Here is a 25,862-nt window from a genome sequence, read left to right as displayed (position 1 = left end):
TTTTTCACAGTTGTTTTGACTATTCTAGTAACTTTGCATATCCACATAAATTTTAGGATAATTTTGTCAATTTCTATTAAACACACCTATTGGAATTCTCATAGGAATTGCACTGAATCTATAAAGCAATCTGGAAACAACTGTGATCTTAATGAGAGGTCAGCAAACAATAGTCCACAAGCCAAATCCAGCCCACTGCCTGTTTTTATAAATAAAGTTCTATTGGAACATAGCACTACCCATTCATTGGCATGTTATCTATTGCTGTTTTCACGTTGCAACAGCAGAGTGGTGTCGTTGTAACAGAGACTGCATGACCGACAGAGCCTAAAATATTTACTTCATGGTCCACTATGTAAGTCAGCCCACTACTGATCTTAACCCTATGGTCTTCTAATCCATGAACATGGTGTATCTCTCCATTTATTTAGATATCCTTTAACTTCTCAGCAATGTTTTGTGTTTTCCAGTGTACAGAATCTGTACCTATTTTGTTAAATTTATTCCCAAGTGTTTTATTCATTTTCAGATTGCTTGTTGCCAATAATTTAGTTCGGGTATATTTATATTGTGGGTATATTTATATTGATCACCCTTACTAAACTTGCTTATGAGTATTTTATCGATTTCTGATCTTATTTTTATGACTTCATTCTTTCTAGTTACTTTGCTTTTTTTTTCCCCCTAGCCTAATTTGGTGATTTTAGACCTTTTCTTCTTTTTTTTAATCTAAGCATTTAAAGCCATAAGTTTCTCTTTAAACTTTAGCCGTATTCCACAAATTATGATGTTGCATTTTTATAATTCAGTTCAAAATATTTTCTAATCTCCCTTATGATTTCGTTTTTGACACATAGATTATTTACAAGTACTTTGTTTAATTTAGAAATATTCTGGGTATTCCTAAATACCTTAGTGTTATTGATTTCTAATTTAATTCCTTTGTGGTCAGATATTACACATTGTACAGTTTCAATTTTTCTAATACTGAAATTTACTTAATTGCCTTGCATACAGTCTCTCCTGGGTAACATACCATGTACTCTTGAATACTGTATATATTGTACAGAAGTTAGGAGTGGCATTCTATAAATATCAGATAGTGTTGTTCAGATCTTCCATGTCTTGTTTTGTTGTTGTCTAGTTGTTTTTGTTTTAGTCTAGCTGTTCTATTAATTGCTGAGAGGACAGTGTTAATAATCTCATACCATGATCACAGAACTACTCATAACTTCCATCAATGTTTGCTATATATAGTTTTATCTTCAAAATTTTATTATTATGGAATGACCCTCTTTATTTGATATTTTGTGTCTTGGAGTATTTTTTTTTAATCTGGAGTTAATGCAGCTACTTCTGCTTTTTTATCCATGGCATGTTTTCCCATTTATTTATTTTCAACCTATGTCTTCATATTCAAAATGCATCTTTTGTACATGGCTTATGTTTAGATCTTTAATTCATTTTTTTCTTTAGTTCACTCTGACAATCTTCATCTTTTGATCGGAGTGTTTAGCTCATTAATACTAAAATAGTTGTTGATATGGCTGGAATTTAGACTACTATTTATTTGTTTGTCCCTTCAGTTTCTATTGCTATTTTTTCTTTCCCACTTTCTGTTAGATTTAAATACTTTTTAGAATTGCATTTCGATGTACGTATTAACTTTTTAAATTATACCTCTTCACATTTTTTAAAAAGGGATTGTTCTAGGACAGTGGTTCTCACCCAGGGGTGATTTTGCCAAGGAATAGCATTCGTCAATGTGTGGAGACAACTATAGGTGGGGTGAAAAGAATCCCACTGGCATCTAGTGGTGCCAAAGATGCTGTCAAACATCCTACAAGGCACAGGACACATTCTCACGGCAAAGAATTATCTAGTGTAAATGTCAATAGTGCCAAAGTTCAGAAACCCTGCTCTAGGTATTACAATATATATCTTTAACTTAAATATTTGCCCACATTATATAAAATGTAAAAACCTTAAAATTGTACAAGTAGATTTACCCAAACAGCCACACCATAGCAGTCACCTTTAGTAAAAGCCACAATTTCCAAACAGAATAGATCTACATACACTATTAACATCACAGAGGCAAGCTGTAACCTTTATTCAAATAATCACGTATATGTTAAAGACATTAAAAAGGAAAAAAAAAAATAGCCTGTTGTATTTACCTAGGTATTTAGCATTTCCAATATTCTTCAATAAGTCTAAATATTCAAGTTTCCCTCTGGTATTATTTCCCTTCAGTCTGAAGAAGTTCCTTTAACATTTCTTATGGTAAAGTCTTCTTGGCAACAAATTCTTAGTTTCCTTTTAATCTGAAAATGTCTCACCTTCATTCTTGAAAGATACTTTCACCACATACAAAACTCAAGGTTGGCAGGTTTTGTTCCTTTCAGCACTTTACAGTTTTCTCTTCTGGTTGCCATGATTTCTGATCAACAGTCCACGCTCATTTAAATTGTTGTCTCTGTGTATGTAATGTGGTGTTCTTACCTGGAAGCTTTCAAGATCTCTTCACCATTGTTTTTTGATGGTTTGACTATGATGTGCCTATGCATGGTTTTCTTCAAATTTATCCTGTCTGGGGCTTGCTGAATCTTGTTGAATTTATATTCATTCATCAAATTTGGAAAGTTTTAAATATTATTTCTTTAAATATATTTTCTACCTTACTCTCTCTAGTCTCTCCTCGTTCTCCAATTACACATATGCTAGGCATTTTGATATTGTTCCACATCTCTGAGGCTCTGCTTATTTTAGTGTAACTTCTTCCCTCCCTCTTCTTTCTACTAAATAATTTCTATTGCTCTAATTTCAAGTTCATTGGTTCTAACCTCTGTCATCTCTGCTTTTTAGCTCAGCTAGTGAATTTTTAATTTCAGGTTAATATTTTCTATTTCTCTGTTGATATTATCTGTCTTTTCTTTGGTTTTAAGCATATTTTCCTTTCTGAGAAATTGGACAGTTTTAAGAGCTGCTTTTAAGTCTTTGTGTGATAATTTGAACATATGACCCATCTTGGGGTTGGTACTTGTCAACTTTTTTCTTTAGAATGGGTCATAATATCCTAGCTCAATTTTAGATTGTATCCTGGACATTGTCAATGTTATGTTGTGGAAACCCTGCATTCTATTATAGTCTTCCGAAGAGAGTTCATGGTTTTTGTTTCAGTAGGCAAATAACTTCATTAGATTTAAACTGCAAATTCTGTCACACCTGAGGTGCATGGCAGCTCAGATCTTGGTTCTGACTGATCTCAGTCTACCCCATGCAAGCAAGGTTCGAGATCAGCCCGAAGTTCAAGGCTGCACACAAAATCAAGGTTCCCCTTCTCTGGCTCTCTGGTTGCCCCAAACCGTTCACCCGGCTCCTCCCACCAGAAGAAGGTGGGCTTTCTATTGGAACGTTAGCTGTTCCACATTATCAATGCCACAACTATGCTGACCTGAGGACAAAGCCGCCCAAATAGAAATCCCACTCTGGCATTCACTGTCTCTATGTTTTGATTCCTCCAAAATAATGCTGCTTTCTGTTCAATTACCAGAGCTTTCAGATGGCAGTTTTTTGTGTTTTATTCATAGTCTGTCATCTATCTCTGCAGGAGGTCTTGTCAGATAGGAGCTACTCAATCAAAAGGAGGACCTCATCACCTTTTTATATATAATTTCTAAAGTGGTAGATTGGGGGAGTACACATATACTGTGTATGTGTACTTCAACAAAGTACCTGAAATAATTTTTCATGATACCCTAGAATAAAAAGCATGCTTAACATAGGAGGAACTCTAGAGATCACTTTGTTCAATACTTTCATTTTGTAGACATGGAATCGGAGTCCCAGAAAGTCAAGCAGCCAATAATATAACTGGGATGCAACCCACAATATCCTGATAGCTAGTTTTAGTACTAATTCAATACCACACATTTCTTTTGGACATAATAATGAAGTAGGGACTGGCTAATATTATAAAGTTTTTACATGGTTAAAAAAAAAAAACTTACTCAAAGAATATTAAGTGATAGATGTCTAACCTGGCAGAGGATTTTTAATGATACATAGAAGGCTTTCCTGTCCTTCTGCCCTATCCTGAATAAATACACATTCCTACATTCATTCACTCAACAAATATTTACTCTTCGTTGATCATATGCTAGCAATACAGTAGAAAACAAGAATGACATTGTTCCTGCCCTTGTAAAGTTAATATTCTAGCAGCTTATATTCTACGCCGTGAAAGAGAAAATAAACAATGAATAAGAAGCTGTCCACACTGTTGACTCCCTCCTATGTGAAACTTGCTCTTTTCTTGGATTTTTCCTCCATTTACCTCTTAAATGGTTCAATCCTTAGCATCCTTTTTACTTTGGATGCTCCTTAGGCAATCTCAGTTTCTCCTCATGGTTTCTACAATGTATTTGCTGGTTAGTCTCAGTTTTTCATTTTTAACACATCCCTCAAGTAAGCTCTAGACTATCTCTTGTATACATTCAATGATATGTACCATACAGGCCATTCGAATTGCCATGCCCCAAACTAAACTGAACTCATTCCCTCTACACATATTTCTTTTTCTGCCTTTCCTATCTCAGTGGTAGCATCCTTTTCACATCCAGTAAGTGGGTCACCAACGCCATTTAATTCTACTTTCTGAATCTTTCTGTGCTATATCCAACCACCTTTATATTATTACAGTAGCCTCTTAAGCAGTTTCTTGGCATTTTGCTTCAGAATTGATTTTCTGTAACACAAATTTAATTATGTCATTTTCCCTGTGCCTTGTGGATACTTTTGTCAGCACTTATTTTTATTGTACTTGATTACTTAAATAATTGCTAGACTTTGAACAAGTAGAAGGAAGGAACCATGCTTTGCTCATCTTAAATTTCCATAATCTAGTAATACCTCAAACAAGGCATTGAAGATGTTCTCATTAAATCTGTGGATTACAAAATTTGCAGGAAAATACCAGAACTTCAAACATACAAAGTGCTTAAATAATTAGCTGAGCCAAAAAGAAAATGTCTACAAGGAGAAGTACTGAATCTGAGTAAAAATTAGTATGTAAATAAAATCACAGAAACATAGGGAGGATCCCTTAGTAACACATGTGAGATGCAGGAATTTTCACTTATTTCATTAGTAACTTAATTCTCAAAAATGCTGATTCAAACTTAAGCTGCCTTAAAGTACCAGTCATAGTTCCAATCTATACCAAGTGCTATGGGTACCATATGTTTAAGAGAATAAATGACAAACTGAAGGCCCTGTTGGGAAGAGCAACCAGGACAGTGTGGGGACCTGAGGTCACTGTTACTAGAAGAAAAGTTGAGGTAAATACTGGCATTTAATCTACAGAAAAGAAAACTTCACGGGGACATAAAAGTTCTTAATTTGAGGAACAGTTCATGGTAGAGGAATAAGATAAATTGGGTAACACAAGGTAACATCAGAAACATTGGCTCTGTGTACAGGGAGACAGAGCTCAGCTGAGCATAGGAGCTGTCCCCAAATGGGGCATCATTGTGTTTTTGCGAATTCTCCCGCACTAAGAGTTCAAGCAGAGGCTAAACAACAACATCATGGTTGTTTTTTCGAACAGGAGATTTCTGCACAGAATAGGAGACTAACTTGAATGTTGAGTTGTAGAATGTAGAATTACACTGGTTCACTCACAGCACCTATCTCCAAGATAAATCACAGGCAGGTCATCTGTATGGACAGTTTTGGGTAACCAAGCAAATCATCCAGACATCTCTCTTTCTGACCACCATGTGACAGCCATTTGCCACTTAGGAAATAATTGAGGATTCCCCTAAGGTAACCATTAGGTGGCAGCTGACACAACAGAAAAGCATCATGCATTTAAGAGTGTTTACTATGCAGGCACCTGGGTGGCTCAGTCGTTTGGGCGTCCAACTTCGGTCAGGTCATGATCTCACAGCTCACGAGTTCAAGGACTGCGTCGGGCTCTGTGCTGACAGCTCAGAGCCTGGAGCCTGCTTCGGATTCTGTGTCTCCCTCTCTCTGCCCCTCCCCCACTTGTTCTCTGTCTCTTTCTCTTTCTCTCAAAGATAAATTAAAACATTAAAAAAAATTTTTTTTTAAAGAATGTTTACTATGCAGTTTGTAATGCAATAAAAACACTAAATGTAAGTGTAAATACACGTAGTTATCCACAAACTACACAAAAATGCCCCATAAATAAGAATGTGAACTTCTTGTTCCTTTGACACTTTGCTTGCCATGAACATCTTTATTCTTTAAATTACATAGCACCCTGGTCCCTACTTCTTCATCCCCATGCCCCGCCCCACCCCCACCGGGTCCATTTACATAGGTGTGATGGAAAAAGAAAGAAGTAAAATAGTGAAGAATGAGAAAGAAAACCTCGTTCTAGTAACATGGTCTTAATAACCCAAGTTCTAAAAACATAAAAATTATCCCACAGAAACAAACGTGATCTATGTTTCTCTAATGCTGTCTAAGGTACACAGTGGGTTCAACAGACTTCTTTGGGATAGCTCAGACCCTAATTACTACATATAAAATTGTATCTATGGAGACACTTTTAAAATAATCAGCAATTAATTCAAACATGTCAGGATTACCTTTATGAAGATCTTAATGTTTTATCAATGTCATTTTCGAAATTAAAAAAGTAATATTTGGAATACAGCAAATCTACTAGTGGAAAAATCACTTGAGCTACAGCATTGAAAATAAATTACGCAAATCTCTGAATGGCAGAAGTTGCATTACTAATCACTACCAGAAATTTCTTTTAGGCATAGATAAGCCAACAACACCTTATTACTTGTCAAAAGGAAGTGATCATTTTCACAGGTAAGGTGCTGGGTTATTTCTCATTACATATAGATCTCTCAGAAAAGTTAACTCACAGCTGAAGAGTAGAGTTCAAACTCTTGCTCAGGAAGGAAAGAATGCCAGCCATCTTCTATCACTTCAAACATGGGTCGGTAAAAGAAAGGGTACATCAGAGTGATAGAGTCCAAGGTAGACAGTGCCTAGGGCATAAAAAGGAAATTAAAGAAAGGAAAAGGAACATACTGCAATTTCAACACTTTCTAACTGCCAAATTGGTATTAAATACGATCAATAATGATACACACCCAATATATTTCTCCAGCATTGTACTTACCACTAGATAGTTTATTGAAGCTAATTTCCATGCTTTTAGCATCTAACAAGGTATGTATCTGGCACATAACATACACTCAGTTATCATTTGCTGAATGAACACAAGGACAAGAAAAGTGTGTACACCTATTCTAGGAGAAAAACTAAATAACTCCTTTTGACACCACTTAACAAAGCCTAATAAAAAGGTCCAAATATTTCTGGAAATCAGAAAATAAACACGTTTTGTTAGCAAACAAGGTCATGGCTCAAAATCCCAGCCATCAACTGTATCAACATATGTAAATTACATAAAATCAGTGTCTGTTTATAACCATAAATAAGGGTGTCACAGGTAAGTGGCCAGAGTCAGACTAGAGCCAAACTGCTAGACTCAAATTCCAGATCCCAGTGCAATAATGGTTAACTAATGTAACCACTCTAATGCCTCCATTTCCTCAGCTCTAAAATGGGGGGAATTAAAGTACCTATCTCATAGAGCTATTGGTAGCATTAAGAAAGATAACGTATATAACAGGCCTGTTAATAATAGTGCCTGGCATATGATAAACCCTGAAATTGATCTTGGCAATTATATGCTTCACATATCATATGCACCACATATGCTCCATCAATGTTCATGTTCTACCTCCTTAGAATGATATGCCATTTGGTCATGTGTCATATTATCTTTATGTTACAATGACCCATTCTCAACCTGCGGCATTAACTCTGTGGTCCCCAAAAGAGCCTGTGTTCATCTGGAACTCTTGAATTCTGGGTAACACCACCAAGAAAATCTGACTAAATGGGAGGAACAGACAGATGAAATATCCTCCAGGTGATGGAGGCTATTTCAACCTTCTGACAGGGGAGTTATGAAAAGCACTTCTATGGCTGCAAAAAAAGGCACCAAAATCAATTAGCATAATTCAAATTCCAGGAACTATGGAGACACTCTTCTGGAGGAGGACGGGGCCCCAACATCATGCTAGCTCCCCGAAACTCTTAGAATAAAGCTACCTCCCTCTAGGTCACAGAAGGATCAGTCTCACAAAAGAATGGGCCCAAGCCTTAGTAAAAAATAGACTGGACATGTAGTTCAGCAGCTTAACAAAAACATCCCCATCCAAAGCTATTCTTCTGTCTGTTCATAAATCATGACACCTTCCCCCCAGAGCTCATAAAATAGAAAATATGGAGAAGCAGGGCTGGATAATCCATTATCCACTTCTGTAAAGTCTTTGGCTTCCAATCACACTAAACAGAAACAGAATGGCCAGTGTCCACATCTGACCTAGGCCAGAACTGTCATCGTTCAGGACAAACATTATTTTATTTAATTGGTTTATTTTTTTAATTGGTTTAAGATATTTTTTGCAATATTTAAAAAATCTTTTTGGGGCGCCTGGGTGGCTCGGTCGGTTAAGCGTCCGACTTCGGCTTAGGTCATGATCTCGTGGTTCACGAGTTCGAGCCCCGTGTCGGGCTCTGTGCTGACAGCTTGGAGCCTGCAGCCTGCTTCCGATTCTGTGTCTCCCTCTCTCTCTGACCCTCCCCCCATTTATGCTCTGTCTCTCTCTGTCTCAAAAATAAATAAACGTTAAAAAAAAAAATTTTTTTTTTAAATCTTTTTTCATTTTTGCTGAAGTAAAACTACCAAAACTAAGAGATATTTCAAGTGATGATCTGATACACTGTGAAAGGACTCCCCCATTGAGTCAATTAACATGTCCATCACCTCACATATTTACCTTTTGTTGTTAAGACCATTTAAGTTCTACTCTCTTAGAAAATGTCTGTTATACAATACAGTGTTATCAACTGGAGGGACCATGGTATATATTAGATCTTAAGACCTTATTCATCTTATAACTGCAAGTTTGTAACTTATACCAACCTGTCCCTATTTCCCCAGCCCCCAACAACCACTTTTCCACTCTGTTTCTATTAAGTTTTGTTTTTGTTTTTTCGGATTCCACATATAAGTAATAACATGCAATTATTTGCCTTGTCTGTCTGATTTCACTTGACACAAAGCCCTCCAATTTCATTCATGTTGTCACAAATATTAGGATTGCTGTTTTTTAAGGCTGAATCATATTCCATTATATATATAGATTACGTGTCACGTTTTCTTTATCCAGTCATCTGTTGACAGATACTTAGGGTATTTCCATATTTCGGTAATATGAATAATGCTGCAATGAACAGTGGAGTACAGATACCTCTTTGAGATAATGATTTTGTTTTCTTCGGCTATATATCCAGAAGTGAGACTGCTGGGTCACATGGTAGTTCCATTTTTAATTTCTTAAGGAACCTCCTACTGTTTGCATACAGGTACAATCATGATTTTTTTTTCTAATTTTTTAAAATGTTTTATTTATTCTTGAGAGAGAGACAGTATGAGCGGGGAAGGAGCAGAGCAAGAGAGGGACACAGAATCTGAAGCAGGCTCCAGGCTCTGAGCTGTCAGCACAGAGCCCGATGCGGGGCTCGAACTCACAGAGGGTGAGATCATGACCTGAGCCGAAGTCGGACGCTTAACCAACTGAGCCACCCAGGTGCCCCGTGATTTTTAATGCAAGTCAGCAGTCACTTTAGCAGTTAATAAGCACTCATATTCTGACTTGTTGTGATCACAATTTGTATCGCTAGAGGTACGACTTTTCCTTTAAACTCATTAATGCTGAAAGAACTGAAAACATTTCAACTCCAAAAGACAGTAGAAACTACATAGAAAAAAGCTTCATCAGCCTTCCTACTACGATTTAGAAAAACGAGCACTTGCAAGTTATTACTCCAGTGGGATTCTATTTATGGCAGCAGAATATATTTGGGTATATGGATTCTTGATTGCAAAGAACAGTTCAACTGTGCTATATAAGAAATTCACTTATTACTTCCAAGTTATATCAAGATATATAGGGGAGATGGGAAAGAAATTAGATACCAGCAAAAGGCAAGAGGCCACGTTCACTATGGACATTTACTACGTTGTAAAAATAACCAGTAGAGCATTCACTTCCTAAGGTCAAATTATGAGAATGGCTCATAATTCATAGCTTCTTTTCAGCTGTAAGGGTTTCTATATAATCAGTTTCTAAAGGATTTTAGGTACTATATACAGCTAATGAAACAACTGATTAGTGTCAGATGCTAACAAAGCTAAGTAAATGCAATCAGAAAGTGGGTTAATAGCTTTGCCCTATATTTCTTCACCACTATCCTTCACCATATGCGATTTCACTGACACCCACCAACCAGCTATCTTGTAACCCATAAAACAGATAAAAAGAAAAATGCAGACTGGCCAGTGAAAATCCAAACCCACAACTGAAAAAAAACAAAAACAAAAACAAAAAACAGGCTGAAATGAAATGGGTCAGTAGCATTTCCTTGCCCAAAGAGCAGGACAGTATTTCAGCTTAACTGCCTAGAAACCACAGTGTGTTTCTTACCCATGTTAGCGAATGTGGCCAAATCAACATTACTCTGTCACTTCCAAATGACAGATATGTAAGACAAACAGTTCAGCTCATCTTCTCATTTCCTTTAAGGAAAATTTAGCAAAGGCAGAAGGTAAAATGGTTACATGCCATTTTCTCAGCACCACAACAGTTGTTTTTTTTATTTCTCTATTCTTGTTTAGAAACCAAACATGATCCTAGTTCTAGATTTTTAAACCTTTCTGCCTCCTTTTAATAGTTAAGCCACTAGCATTTGTTTTGGATACAAAGACCAGATTAGTCACTCATAGCCGGAGCAAAAAGAAATCAGTGTGTCTATAATTATCTAGAAAATACCATAAACATAAAGTTAATTACTATAATTTAGTAGCAATGATTTAAAATAAGGCAATTTAAAATTTGAGTGTAAACCAAAATAGTTGGTTTGAATGGGGAAGAAAATGAAGTGAGCTCCTCAATTTAAATATTAAATTATCCAAGTAAAATTTCTATTATTTGAAATCTGAAGAGACAGTCAATACTGTTTATACAAACATAAAACAAACACACTTTTTAGTCTTAGGCAAACATTTGCCTAAGACAAGCAAACATTCTCTGTTTGCTTCAGACTTGCTAAAAACAAACACAGGGCTATAATCACTGGTGATAATTATTTGCTTTGATAAAAGAAGTAACTTCTAACAAAAGCCTTACCATATACACATACAATGGATTATCATCCAGCCTTAAAAGGGAAGGAAATTCTGTCAAATGCTACAATGAGTGAACCTGGAGGAATAAGGAACCCAGAACACTAAAAACTGCTATAAGTCAATAAAATCCTAATACATTCCTATAACAATGAATCCGGGTGAGGCTTTTCCTAACAATTTTCAATATGTGAGTCATAGAACATGACCAAATATCTAGTAAAACAAACATAAGAGCTATACTGAGTAAGAATATAAGGTTCTTTTTTATTACTATTTACTTTCAGCAGATTTTGCTTCTGAAACATTTACCTCAATGGAACTGGCAATATTCAAACATTCCTCCATTCCAGGAATATCCAACTGAATTATTCGAAAGTCTTTACATTTTATGATGATGGTACCCAGTGGTCCCACAAATCTGTAAAAAATTACAAATTATGCTTAGGAACATATACATTTCTATCTTTTTAAAAAAAGTATATTTATTTATTTTGAGAGAGAGGAAAAAGGAATCCCAGGCAGACTTCACACTGTCAGTGTGAATCTCAATACAGGACTCAAACTCACAAACCAAGAGATCATGACCTCAGCTGAAATCAAGAGCTGGATGCTTAACAAACTGAGCCACCCAAGCACCCCTATATATGTCTCTATCTTTAAGCATATGATTATTTCCTTGAAAAAAGAATGTAGAAAAAAGAATTACCATCTACATTCACCTTTCTTCTCCCCAATTAGTCTAGTTAGGGAAGAGGCAAGCCTGCATTACTAAAATGTGAGCCATAAATTATTTTAAATATATGTACTTAAAAACATTTCAAATTCATAAAGTAATTCATACTAGGCCAATTCATTTAATGAAAATTATTTGGGACCTTGCTTCAAAGAATGAAGAAAAAAGATCTGTAATTAATGTGATAAGTGTTTGTACAGAGGTATTTCTGAAACACAGGAAAACACTTCATTTCAGATTTTACTTACTTCCAAGTTTAATAGTTGATTTTAAATATAAATATCTCTTTTTGTCTTTAAAAACTATTAGCTTGCAATATCTATTCTAAATCAATGTCATATCTAATCACAAATTTTGTATCACTAAATTTTGTGCAAATGTAACTTTACCTTTATTGGAATTTTCGTCTTTTATTGTAGTTGTTTTGTTTTGTCAGTACTTGCTAACAGCTCTGATTTTTCTTTTGCTTTGCCACTGGTTGGCCCTAAATCTTTTCCATTAATAGTTCTGGGTATTCCTTAACTAGGAATTCTTAGATTGTCCAAATGCTGTTCATTTAACCTACTTTTTGCCCAGTTTAGAAAGACATCTCCTACAGCCACTCTTCTGAACGCCATCTGAATTGTAAGCATCCCTATGCCTCTCACCACTGCGTTGTTAATTTGGACAAGCAGACGTTATCGGCACGGGTCAAATCCTAGTAAAGATAATTCCACCAGACATCTACAACCTATCAACACACTAGAATGCCGCTTATAAAATTTATTTTGAAAACTCACATTCTTGGCACTTCTACTTCTGGCAAAGGTAGAGTAACAGGGACCAGACTTCCCTTCCCACCTGAAACGACCAAAATAACTGGACAAAATATAAGAACAGTTTTCAAGACACTGGACATCAAGCAACAAAGAACAGAGATCTCTGGGAGATGGGAAACAAGATGAGTCCTACAAATACCCCAGTTTACTGTTTTGAGTTCCAGGCCACAGGAGAGGGAACCTGGGTGGGGCTGATAGTCTGAGGAGAGCATCTATATTAAAAAAGAAAGTTTCATAATAGTGACTTCAGATTCCAGGATACTAGGAAAAGAAGGGCAAATTAAATCCAAAGCAGAAGACATTAAATAATAAAGATCAGAGCCAAAATCAATGAAAGAGAAAAAAGAAAATTATAGGGAACAAGAAAAGCAAAAATGATTGTTTGAAAACAATGAAAGCAATAAACCACTTGCCAAAGTGATCAGGAAAAAAGAAAATCTGTCTCAATTTACCAATACCAGTAAGGAGAGAAACGAGAATCTCTACAGATTCTACAGGCATTAAAAACATTAAAGGAAATACTAGTAACAACTTTATGCCAATAAATTCAACAAGGGAAATGATATGGACAAATTCCTAGAAGACACAAACTCAAGGAGAACCTAATTAGTTTTATAGCTATTAAATAAACTGAAATGTTCATTAAAATCTCCTCCCTACTACCACCAAAACAAACAAACAAAAAACAAAAACAAAATAACCTTCAGGTCTAGGTGGCTTCACTGATGAATTCTACAAAACGTTTAAGGAAAAAATACTATTCAAGACAAACTCTTCCAGAAAGTTGAAGAAAAGGCAATTATTTATCAATTCATTCCATGGGGCCAGCATAACCCTAATATATATATTTTATTTTATTTTTTTTTATTATTATTATTTTAACGTTTATTTATTTTTGGGACAGAGAGAGACAGAGCATGAACGGGGGAGGGGCAGAGAAAGAGGGAAACACAGAATCGGAAACAGGCTCCAGGCTCTGAGCCATCAGCCCAGAGCCCGACGCGGGGCTCGAACTCACGGACCGCGAGATCGTGACCTGGCTGAAGTCGGACGCTTAACCGACTGTGCCACCCAGGCGCCCCTATATATATTTTAAAAAAAAACACATTACAAGAAAACTACAGACCAATATATTTCATGAACTCAGATGCAAAATTTCTAAACAAAATATTAGCAAATTAAATCCAACAATACATGAAAAGGATAATACATCATAAACAATTGGGGTTTATCATTTGAAAATCAAAGCAATTTATCATGTTGCCAAATTAAAAAAGAAAAACACCACATGATCATCTCAATAGATATAGAAAAAGCATTTGACAAAAGTCAACATCTATTACTGATTTTAAAAAACAAAAACAAAAAACCCCAACTCTCAGCAAACTAGGAACAAAAGGAAACATCTTCAACAGCATTTACCAAAACAAAACAAAACAACCCTACTACTAATTACAGACTTAACAGTGAAAACTAAATACTTTTTCACTAATATCAGAAATAACAGAGATGTTCACTCTCACCACTTCTATTCAACATTGTATTGACAGTTAATAGCCAGTGCAATAAGGCCAAAACAAAAGAAAACAACAACAACAACAAAAAAACACAAAAAAACAAAACCAGAATGAATAAATGGCATCCAGATTGAAAACAAAGAAATAAAATGGTCTTTAGTTGCGGATGACATGATTGCCTATTTAGAAAAGCCAATGAAAAATACATAAAAGCTATTAGAATTAAAAGATGAGTTTAGTAAGGCTGCCAGATACAAATTCAATACACAAAAATCAATAGTATTTCTATACACTATCGCAACAATTGTTTAAAACGCCCAGGATTTGGTTTTTATTCAGGATGGTGAGGCTGATAGATCAGGAGATAACTGTTACTGAAAAGTTATTTTGTTACTCACATTTCCCAACAGGAGAGGCAAACTATGTCACTCAGAGCCACATGGGGAAGCATCTGGGTCAGTCAGGAGGCAGACAGAGCGAGAGGAAAGGATGGGCCAGAACTTCTGTGATGTTTCACAGAAAAGAATGGGAAAGGCAGGGTAGGTGAGCTGAGCAAGTTTAGGATTAGAGTTTGAATAATTCTGTCAGGCTCTGGGTTATACCAGTGATCCCTGGTTGTCTGGTACCTGGCCCTGGAAGAATTTAGGACAGGAGAATTTTAGTGGTCCTGACTGCAGAAGCCTGATAAGAGGAAGCAGATGCGGGTATGGACTTGAGATTAGTTGGTCTGCATATCAAAGATGTGCCTGCAGGCAATTTTCTTGCTATCTCTAGGAAATAGCTAACCCTGAGTGGAAGCAGTCCCGCTCCAGGTCTGCAAGGGGCTTAAGACATCAATGTATTATAAATACAGAAAGTAAAAAACATAATTAATACATATGAGCAATTAGAAATTGAAATTTTTAAAATACCATCTGAAAGAGCATCTAAAAATGTGGAATAGAGGAAAATCTGTCAAAAGATGCCTAAGACCTGTAAGTGAAAATTACAACACATCACTGAAAGAAATTTAAGAAGACCAAAATAAAATAAATGGAGAGATTCACTTTGTTCATGGGGCAGAACACTCAATATTAAGATATCAGATGTTAACTCTTACCAAATTCATTTATCAACAGATTGAACACAATTCTCATCAAAACCAGAGGCTTTTTTTAAAGAAATTGACAAGCTGATTCTAAAATTCATATGGAAATGCAAATGACCTGAAATAGACAGAACTTTTAATTAGAACAATTATGTAATACTACATAATTTCAACTTAATATAAAGCTACTGTAATTAAGACAGTATGGTAGTGTGGTAACAGCATCAAGATAAACAGATCAATGAACCAGAAAAAAAGAGTCTAGAAACAGTTCTATTTATATATGGACAAAGATGCAAAGACAATGCATTGAAAAAAGGGCAAAACAATCAGGTATCCATATGCAATATATATACATACACACATATATATGTATATGATAAACCATATATAAAAACTCAAAATGTATCCTATACATAAAGATAAAACCTAAAACTATAAAAGTGCTAGAAGATAAAGAGAAAAAATCTTTGTGACCTTGGGTTAGGCAATGATTTCTAAGATAAGACACCACAACCCCAATCTATAAAAGAACTGGTAAATTGGGCTTCTTCAAAATTTAAGTCATTTTCTCTTTGAAAGACACTGTTAAAGAGAATGAAAAGCCAAGCCACAGACAGAAAATATTTGCAGATCTTATATAATAAAAGACTTGTATCTAAACTATATATTTTTAAAAACACTCAAAACTCAGTAAAGGGAAAGATTCTGGGAAGATGGTGGAATAGAAAGCACCAGGAATCTGTCTCCCAACCTAGACAGCAATTTCATTGGCATGATCTGTTTGATGTGACTGTTTTATAACTCTAGAGTCTATTAAGGCTTGCAACTTCCAGAGTTCCAGAGACCTGGATGGTAAGTTTTGGATACATTCAGCTCTTAGCAAAATAGCAGCTATGCATCCTACCCATGAGGTGGGCAGCTGTGCACACGTTCCTGGAGCAACTTACAAACAGCTTGCAGAAGCTAGGTTGGGCAAAAAAGACCCTGTCCTCCAAACATCAGAGAAAAGAGATCCTGTCCTACAAATATCAGGATTTGTGTGCTAATAGCTGACTGCTGCTTCTGATCACAGAAGAGCAGAGGACAGTGGACATCTGGTTTATTGCATCTTTCCCCATTGTTGTAAGCCTCTCGCCAACAAGTGACTTCCAGAGTTTTAAACAACAGTCCCCTTTCCCCTCCCTGCCTGCATTTCATTTTTCACCCTTCTCCTTTCAGGAGACAGACATTAAAGACTAAGACATTCAAAGACAATTACATAAATCAGGAAAATTAGGATTGGAAATGCCCAGGGAAAGGCTCAGAAAAAACCCTAAGATGACCTTAAATTTATACTCTAGGCTGATCCTTGGCATAGAGAAAGCTTACAACAATAAATAACAACATCAACAACAACAATAAGTAAATAACAACAACAAAACAACAACAAAAAAAGAGCAAACCTTGGGGTAGGAGAAAAACATGATTTCCAAAATCACCACATTATTAGATCAAATGTTCAATGTTCAACCAAAAAAAAAAAAAAAAATCACAAAGCATACAAATAAACAGGAAAGTATGGGACAGTCAGAGGAAAAAATACATCAACAGAAACTTTCCCTGAAAAAGACCTGATGGTCACTAGACAATGTGACTAGACACTAGACAATGATTTTAAAACAATGTCACTAGACACTAGACAATGAATTTAAAACAATTGTCTTAAAGATGCTCAAAGAACTAAAGGAAGATGTAGAGAAAGTCAAGAATGTGATGTGTGAACAAAATGGAAATATCAATGAAGAGAGAGAAAACCTAAAAGGAAACCAAAAAGAAATGCTGGGGCTGAAAAGTGCGATAACTGAAATGAAAAATTCACGAGAGGGATTCAAAGGCAGATGCGAACAGGCAGAAGAAAAATCAATGAACCTGAAGATAAGAAAATGAAAATTATTGAGTCTGAGGAACAGAGAGAAAAGATTGAAAAAAAGAGAACAGAGCCTAAGGGACCTGTGGGATACCAACAAGAGAACCAACATACACATTGTGGGAGTCCCAGAAAGAGAAGAGAAAGGGAGAGAGAGAATATTTGAAGAAATAATAGCTGAAAAATTCCCCAATTTGATGAAAGACATGAATATAAACATCCAAGAAGTTCAACAAAATCCAGATAAGATAAACTCAGAGAACCACATCAAAACACATTTTAATCAGGGGCGCCTGGGTGGCGCAGTCGGTTAAGCGTCCGACTTCAGCCAGGTCACGATCTCGCGGTCCGAGTTCGAGCCCCGCGTCGGGCTCTGGGCTGATGGCTCAGAGCCTGGAGGCTGTTTCCGATTCTGTGTCTCCCTCTCTCTCTGCCCCTCCCCCGTTCATGCTCTGTCTCTCTCTGTCCCAAAAATAAATAAACGTTGAAAAAAAAAAATTAAAAAAAAAAAAACACATTTTAATCAAACTTTCAAAAGACAAAGAGAAAATTTTGAAAGCAGCAAGAGGGAAGTAAATTGTTACATACAAGGGAGCCACAATAAGATAATAAACAGACTCCTCATCATAAACTTTGGAAGCCAGAAGACAGTGAGCTAATATATTCAAAGTGCTAAAAGAAAAAATTGTCAACTAAGAATCTTATATCCAGCAAAAGTGTCCTTCCAAAGTGAGGGAGAAATTAAGATAATCCCAGATAAACAAAAGTTGAGGCATTTATGACCACTAGAGCTACCTTACAAGAAATGCTCAAGGGTGGGGTACCTCAGTGGCTCAGTAAGTTAAGCATCTGACTTCGGCTCAGGTCATCTCATGGTTCCCGAGTGTAAGCCCTGCATCAGGCTCTACACTGACAGTGCAGGGCCTGCTTGGGATTCTCTCTCTCTCCCTCTTTGCCCCTCCCCACCTCATGCTTTCTCTCTCAAAATAAACTTAAAAAAAAAGAAAAAAAAAAAGAAATGCTCAAGGGAGTCCTACAAGATTAAATGAAAGGACACTAGGCAGTAATTTGAAGTTATATGAAAAAATAAAGATCTCAATAAAGGTAAACACATAGGTAATTATAAAAGCTAATATGTAATAATAGTGTGTAATTGCACTTTCTGTTTTCTACATGATTTAACAGATTAGTACATTCAAAGAAAAAATTATTAGTATAAAAGTTAATATTACTGTATTACTGTAACTCTGGTTTATAACCCCAAATTTTGTTTACTACATAATTTAAGAGAGTAATGCATTTTCAATAATTATGAGTTTATGTTTGGGGGCATACAATGTATAAAGATGTAATTTTGTGACATTAACAATGAAAAAAAAAAGTAGGGACAGACCTATAAAGAAGTAGATTTTTTGTATGCTATTGAAGTTAAGCTGGTATAAATTCAAACTAGAGTGTTATAACTTCAGGATGTTAAATGTAATGCATATGATCATCTCAAAGAAAATAGCTACAGAATATACATAAAAGTAGACAAGAAAGAAATTTAAATATTTCACTACAAAAAATCAACTACATACAAAATAGAACAGTAATTAAGGGACTAAAAAGCTATAAGGCATATAGAAAACAAACAGCACAGGGGCGCCTGGGTGGCTCAGTTGGTTGAGTGTCCGACTTCGGCTCAGGTCATGATCTCGCAGTCTGTGAGTTCGAGCCCCGCATCGGGCTCTGTAATGACCACTCAGAGCCTGGGGCCTCTTTCAGATTCTGTGTCTCCCTCTCTCTCTGACCCTCCCCCGTTCATGCTCTGTCTCTCTCTGTCTCAAAAATAAATAAACGTTAAAAAAAAATTAAAAAAAAAAAGAAAACAAACAGCACAGTAACAGAAGTCCCTCCTTATCAAAAATTACTTTAAATGTAAATGCATTAAACAAACTGTTCAATCAAAAGACAGAGACTGGAAGAATGAATAAAAACATGACCTGGGGGTGCCTGGGTGGCTCAGTCGGTTAAGCATCCTACTCTTGGTTTTGGCTCAGGTGGGATCGAGCCCTGCATTGGGTTCCGTGCTGAGTGTGAAGCCTGCCTCGGATCCTCTCCCTCCGCCCCTCTCCCCCACTCACACACTCTCTCTTATCAAAATAAAATAAAAAACTTTTTTTAAAAATGTGTTTAGGGACACCTGGGTGGCTCAGTCGGTTAAGCACCTAACTCTTGATTTCAGCTCAGGTCATGATCTCGCAGTCGTGGGATGGAGCCCTGTGTCAGGCTTTGCACTGACAGCATGGAACCTGCTTAGGATTCTCTCTCTCTCTCTGCTCTTCCCCTGCTCTCTCTCTCTTGCTCTCTCTCTGTCTCCCTGCTCTCAAAATAAATACATATGTAAAAAAATGTATGATCCAACAATATGCTGTCTTACAAGAGACTCAAGATTCAAAGACACAAAGGGGTTAAAAGTGAAAAGACAGAAAACAGATATTCCACACAAATAGTAACCAAAAGACAATAGGTACAGTTATACTAATCTCAAACAAAATGGACTTTAAATCAGAAGTGGTTACAAGAGACAAGGAAGGGCTTTATATACGAAAAAAGATTCATCACAGCGAGAAGATATAACAATTATAAATATTACACACTTAATTACAGGCAACCAAAATATATGAAGCAAAAACTGACAGAAATTGAAGGAAAAAATAGTTGGAGACTTTAATACCCCATTCATGATAGTGGCTAGAACAACCAGACTAAAGATAAATAAGGAAATAGACACTTAACACAATAAACCACCTAGATACATCAGACATGTACATGCTACACAACAACAGAATACACATGGGACATTTTCCAGGACTCACATATGTTAGGCTACAAATCAAGGCCTCAATAAATTTAAAAAGATAGATATCTTACAAAGTATCTTCTCTGACTACAATGGGATGAAATTAGAAATCCACAACAAAAGGAAAACCGGAAAATTCGCAAAATTATGGAAATTAAACACTACACTTATAAACAACCAAGCCATGGGCACCTGGGTGGCTCAGTCGGTTGAGCATCCGACTTCGGCTCACATCATGATCTCACAGTTTGTGGGTTCGAGCCCCACATCGGGCTCTGTGCTGACAGCTCAGAGCCCGAAGCCTGCTTCCAATTCTGTGTCTCCCTCTCTCTCTGCTCCTCCCCTGCTCACACTCTCTTTCTCTCTCAAAAATAAACATTAAAAAAATTTTTTTAAACACATAAACAACCAAGAGATCAAAGAAAAAAAAAATCACACAGTAAATTAGAAAAAAATAGAAACAAATGGAAACAAACACATAACATTACAAAACTTATGGGACACAGAGAAAGCTATACATATATGAAACCACTTGATATATGTTATGATGCATCAGTCAAGAATGGGTTGCTAGACAATGGTATTAAGAAAACTGGCTTGCTACATGGGGAAAAAAACTTGAAATGAAGGTAGAATCCAAATGAATTAAAGTACTAAAAGTGAAGGGTAAAAGGATAAAGCTAATATGGAAGAAAATGTAGAGAATATCCTAGTGATCTTCTTCAGTATAACTTAAAAAGCACAAACAATAAAGTAAAAATTGATGAATTCTGAATTAAAATTAAGGCCTTTTGTTCAACAAAGAACACCACAGAAAAGTCAACAAATGGGTGAGAGACTAGAAGACATTTGCCATGTCCAAGTAAAGAATAATACCTCAAGAGTATACACAGAACCGGTGCAAATCAATGCTGGAAAGACAACAAACCCAACTTTTAAGCATTTTTTTTTTTTTTTAAGAGGGAGAGAGGGGCGCCTGGGTGGCTCAGTCGGTTAAGCATCCGACTTCGGCTCAGGTAATGATCTCGAGGTTTGTGAGTTCGAGCCCCACGTCGGGCTCTGTGCTGACAGCTCGGAGCCTGGAGCCTGCTTTGGATTCTGTGTCTCCCTCTCTCTCTGCCCCTCCCCTGCTCACGCTCTGACTCTCTCTGACTTTCAATAATAAATAAACATTAAAAAAAAATTTTTTTTTAAAAGAGGGAGAGAGAGAATTTACACATGAAGCGGGGGAGGGGCAGAATATGTCGTGACATCAGGAAGTTGGAGGTTCTCTGGAGGGTCAGAAAAGCAGAATGTGGTAGATAATTTGGGATTCTATTCTGCCATCAGAAGCAGTGAAATGGATGTACACACAGCAATAGGAAGAGATCCTGAACAAGAGTACTGAGTTAATGTTGAGAAATAGAACAAGATCTGCAACATACTCATACTGAGGGAAATTAAACTCACACATGATGGTGCTATACATTTTATAGGAATATACATATATCCAAGGACAAATAGCAACACTCAGCATAACTTGCCTACAGGGACTGAGGATGAGGGAGAAAACAGGCATGAAAATTAGGGCTTGAAGACGAATCAAATTAAAAAAAAAAAACAAAACAAACAAGAAAACCTTCTAATGAATCCATCCTGAAAATGATGAGTCATCAACTGAGTAGGATTGACTCAACTCTCTACATGTGAGGTCCATGAAAAGAAAAAGGTATAATTGTAAAACCTGTGTAACACCTTGCGTGCTGAAAGGACCACATCAAATTATGTATGCAACGTGCACGACAGCACTACATGAGCCTGTGACATGTTACCCAAATAGAAGTTACTACTAGATACGAGAAGGGCTGTCTTCCTCTGTGTGATAGAATTGATGTTCAGAGAGGTTAAGTGGCGTGTCCAAGGACACCTACCCCACCGGAGGCAGCACTAAAAGAGGCATCCTTAATACTGCTCTTCCTCTCACATCGCATTTACAACTCACTCACGAGGCATGGCAGCTCAGCCTTCAAAACACACCCCAAACTGGCCTGCTTCTGATCACGCTACTACTGCTTCCACTCCTTTTTTTTTCAAGTTTATTTATTTATTTATTGAGAGAGAGAGAGAGAGAGAGAGAGAGAGAGGGAGAAAGGAGCAGAGAGAAAGGGAGAGGAAGAATTCCCAGCAGGCTCTGCATCACCAGTGCAGAAGCCGATGCGGGGCTCGAACTCAACTAACCGTGCGATCATGCCCTGAGCAGAAGTCCGACCCTTAACCTGCTGAGCCACCCAGGTGCCGCCGCTTCCACTCTAAAGTCACCACCGCCTTTTCCCTGAACTATTCAACAGTCTCCTGACTGGGCCCACTGCTTCCACTCTTCCCCCTCTGCAATCCATTTTCTGCCAGCGACCGGAACCATCTACAAAGTCTGTCTGCTCTTACTTCCTTGCTTTCAACTCTCCAGGGGCTTCCTGTGAAAACCATCACACCGGCAAATAAAGCCCTACACCATCTGGCCCCTGCTTATCCCTCCAACCATTTTCTGCTAGGCCTCTAGCCTCTATCCTTGCTCACTGCCCTCCAGCCAACTGGTCTCTATGTTTTTCCTTGTCTAAGCCCAGCATATTCCTATCTTTGCATTCCCTGATCCCTCTGGCTGGAATGCTCCTTCTTCCCATATTCACACTGCTAGCTTTCTCTCTTCATTCAGAGGTCATTCATTTAAATGTCACTTGTCTTCTCTGAAATTCCTTCTAAATACACTGGCATTCTCTCCCCTCCCATCTTTCTTTATTTTCCTTCCCGGAACTTATTACCTGACATCGATTTATTTGAATCTCCTCCACTGGTACACAAATTCTTCAACCTTAGTCACCACTGTACCTGCGGAGCCCAGACAGTGATCAGCACATAGAAGACACATGGAAGTACTTCTTGACCACAACAATTAAACAAACTCTGGTCTGACCACCTAGCTCGTGTTCTTTCCATCACATCATGCTGCTTCCTGGGGAAAAAGGTAAATGTATACACAATTTGTCATTTCTGCCCTAACAGGTTAAAATGTCATGTCTTATATACTCTGTTAGCCTTACCAGGCCTGGCATGTAGTAAATGCTACGTAAATATGATGAAATGAAAGTGTGAAAAGCAACCATAGAAAAAGAAATAAGAAAAAAAGAAAAGGGAGTTGGTGGTGAGGAGAAACTCTGCTTCAGAGGCACCTGAGTGGCTCAGTCAGTTAAGCATCCGACTTTGGCTTGGGTCATGATATCGTGGGTTCGTGGGTTCAAGCCCCGCATCAGGCTCTGTGCTGACAGTTCCGAGCCTAGAGGCTGCTTCATATTGTGTCTCCCTCTCTCTCTGCCCCTCGCCTACTCACATTCTGTCTAATTCTCTTTCAAAAATAAATAAAAAACATTTTTAAAAAATTTAAAAAATAAATAAGTAATTTGTATTCTATAGCGCCACAGACCATTTGGGGGTCAATCCATCTTATACTTCCTATATGCCTATCTGCCCACGTTAGGAGTTTTGAAAGAGATAAAAATCAACCAAATGTTAAGTACTGACTTCAAGGAGCTAACATCTATGTAACTATCAAAATACAAATGGTAACATACACTTATTAAAGAGGTATAATTAAAGAGCTAAAGGATTTCAAGGTGAGAATTACTTCTCGTTGTGGAAATTCCTTCTTTGTAGGAAGAACCTACAAAAAGAGGTGGCAGTTAACAGGGTTAAACTAAATATTGATAGACGAATAGAGGTTGGATGATGACCTATGAAGTCCTGAAAGACAAGAACTATATTTTATTCATCTCGATGTTCTTAAAGCCTCCCAAAATGTCTAGACCCTAACGACATTCAATAAATCTTTAACAAACTTGGGAGGAACACGGCATTCCAGGCAGAAGGAAGAGCATCGATACGATATACACAAGAGAATGCAGGACACGGCGAGCAAAAATAAAGAGTGAGGACTGGCTAATAAAAAGGGTTCGTGAAAGGGAATGGCAAGAACCAAAGTGGGAAAAGTAAGTTAGGGCCAGACACGGAGCACTACAAATGACAGAGTTAAGAGGTTTATGCTTTATTATGCAGGCCAGGAAGAGACCATCGAAAACTTTTACACAGGAGAAGGTTGATCTGAGGAGTCTAGCAAGAATCCTCTGCTTGAAAAAAAAATAAATAAATCTGTCACCAATGCATCCATACCATTCAAATTCTACCACTAGAAATTATTTTCTTTTAAGGCATAACCCCTCTAGGAATCTTCTTAATATCCAAGTTTTCCTGAGAGGTAATAAAAAAGGCTGTTGTCATTCATTTACACTTTAGTGTAAAGTGGATGATCAATTCACCTTCTCCTGACTAAAGTACACAGAGCCATTGGGGAAGTAAGAATTTTGACTGCAGATGGATGTATAACTTTTTGACTCTGAGACACCACCTTGGAAAGACAGAGTCTGGGGTGCAAAAAGAAAAAAAAAAAAGAGGTTAATGAATTAATATTTTTGATTAAGAGCCAATTCTGTTTCTTCCAAAAGCAGACCCTAGTAAGGATAAATAAAAGATATTAAATCTCCTATGGTAGGAAGTATTCAATTGATGACCCAGAAAGTAAGAAATAAGGAGAAATATGATCAACTAAACATGTTTGAGGGAAAGGAAAAAAAAGTTTTGTGAACTTTAGACACTACACACGAAGTTCTTGGAGTTTTCCTCAAAAGTGGCAACTAAAGACTTTACCTAAATCACACTCAACCACTTCAAGAACTGTGACGGGCAATCAATAATCAATAATACAAGGAATATGATGGTGCAAGAAGAAATTTTTTTTAAGGTTGAAAATCCACCCAAATGATGTTATGTGCCAAAAATGATAATCAGGATAACCATGTGACAACCCTGGAAATTCCACCCAGATTTAACGGAAATCAGGCATCTCGTCTGAATGGTTTTCTGCTTTCTAAAATTCCTATCCTCAATCTAGGCCAGAGAGGGCTCATGTTGCTGGCGGGTTAGGCGATGGGGCGCAAGGAAAACACTGTATCGCGTGGCCTCAAACGTCCACCTAAGGACCCCCAAGCTCCCTACGGGAAGGGGGTGGGATGGGCACTCACCGCTTGTCGATGGCGTCGATGTTTGAATGGAGAAGCCACAGCTCCTCGGTGTTGTCCTGCCGAGAAGACAGGATCAGGTGGTGACCAGTCAGACACAAGGTCCCTTCGACGGCGGGATAAAAAGGCCGGTGCAGCACCACATTGTCCACCCGCGGGGTCTTAATCAGCTCCGCAAACTCCATGTTGCCCCGCGGCCGGAGCCACGGGACTGCAGAGTCCCGGAGGTCCGAGGCGGTTACACCGCCGCAGGGCTGGGGACCAGACTGACCTGGCTCGGGGCAGGCCGGAGGGGCGGGGACGGGGCGGGGAGGCCGGGCCCCGCCCCAGGCTAGGGTGGGCGCGGCGAGGCCTGTGGCCACCGTCACTGGCCGCGGGAAGACAGGGGCTGGGGCTGGGCCAGGCCCGGGCGTCTCTCTTGTGCTCCCGGTGCCCCAGGTCCAGGTCTCGGGCCGAGAGAACGCTCCGCGACAGGCCCAGCAAGCCTCTGCCGCCACCTGGGGCCCGGCCTCAGGTGGGCAGGCTGGAGGGAGAAGG

The 25,862-nt window shown here is 37.7% G+C and overlaps 1 protein-coding gene across 2 annotated transcripts in view; it reads right to left on the bottom strand.

Annotated features, from left to right (window-relative positions):
• Positions 1-25,857, bottom strand: part of MTMR9 (myotubularin related protein 9) — a 55,449-nt gene extending 29,592 nt beyond the window's left edge. For both annotated transcript variants that reach the window (XM_040469828.1, XM_040469834.1), the window contains exons 1-3: positions 25,329-25,857; positions 11,624-11,732; positions 6,912-7,037 (exon numbers count right to left, since the gene is read on the bottom strand). In XM_040469828.1, coding sequence (XP_040325762.1) covers positions 6,912-7,037; positions 11,624-11,732; positions 25,329-25,510 — 417 coding nt within the window. In that variant the 5' untranslated portion in view covers positions 25,511-25,857. The remainder of the gene's footprint in view (positions 1-6,911; positions 7,038-11,623; positions 11,733-25,328) is intronic.
• Between the last annotated feature and the right edge of the window lie 5 nt (positions 25,858-25,862).

This window comes from Herpailurus yagouaroundi, unplaced genomic scaffold (assembly GCF_014898765.1).
Source record: "Herpailurus yagouaroundi ecotype Mexico unplaced genomic scaffold, PumYag 28, whole genome shotgun sequence".
Lineage (NCBI taxonomy): Eukaryota > Metazoa > Chordata > Mammalia > Carnivora > Felidae > Herpailurus > Herpailurus yagouaroundi.
Note: the sequence above shows the minus strand (reverse complement) of the source record. Positions and strands in the feature narration are given on the sequence as shown.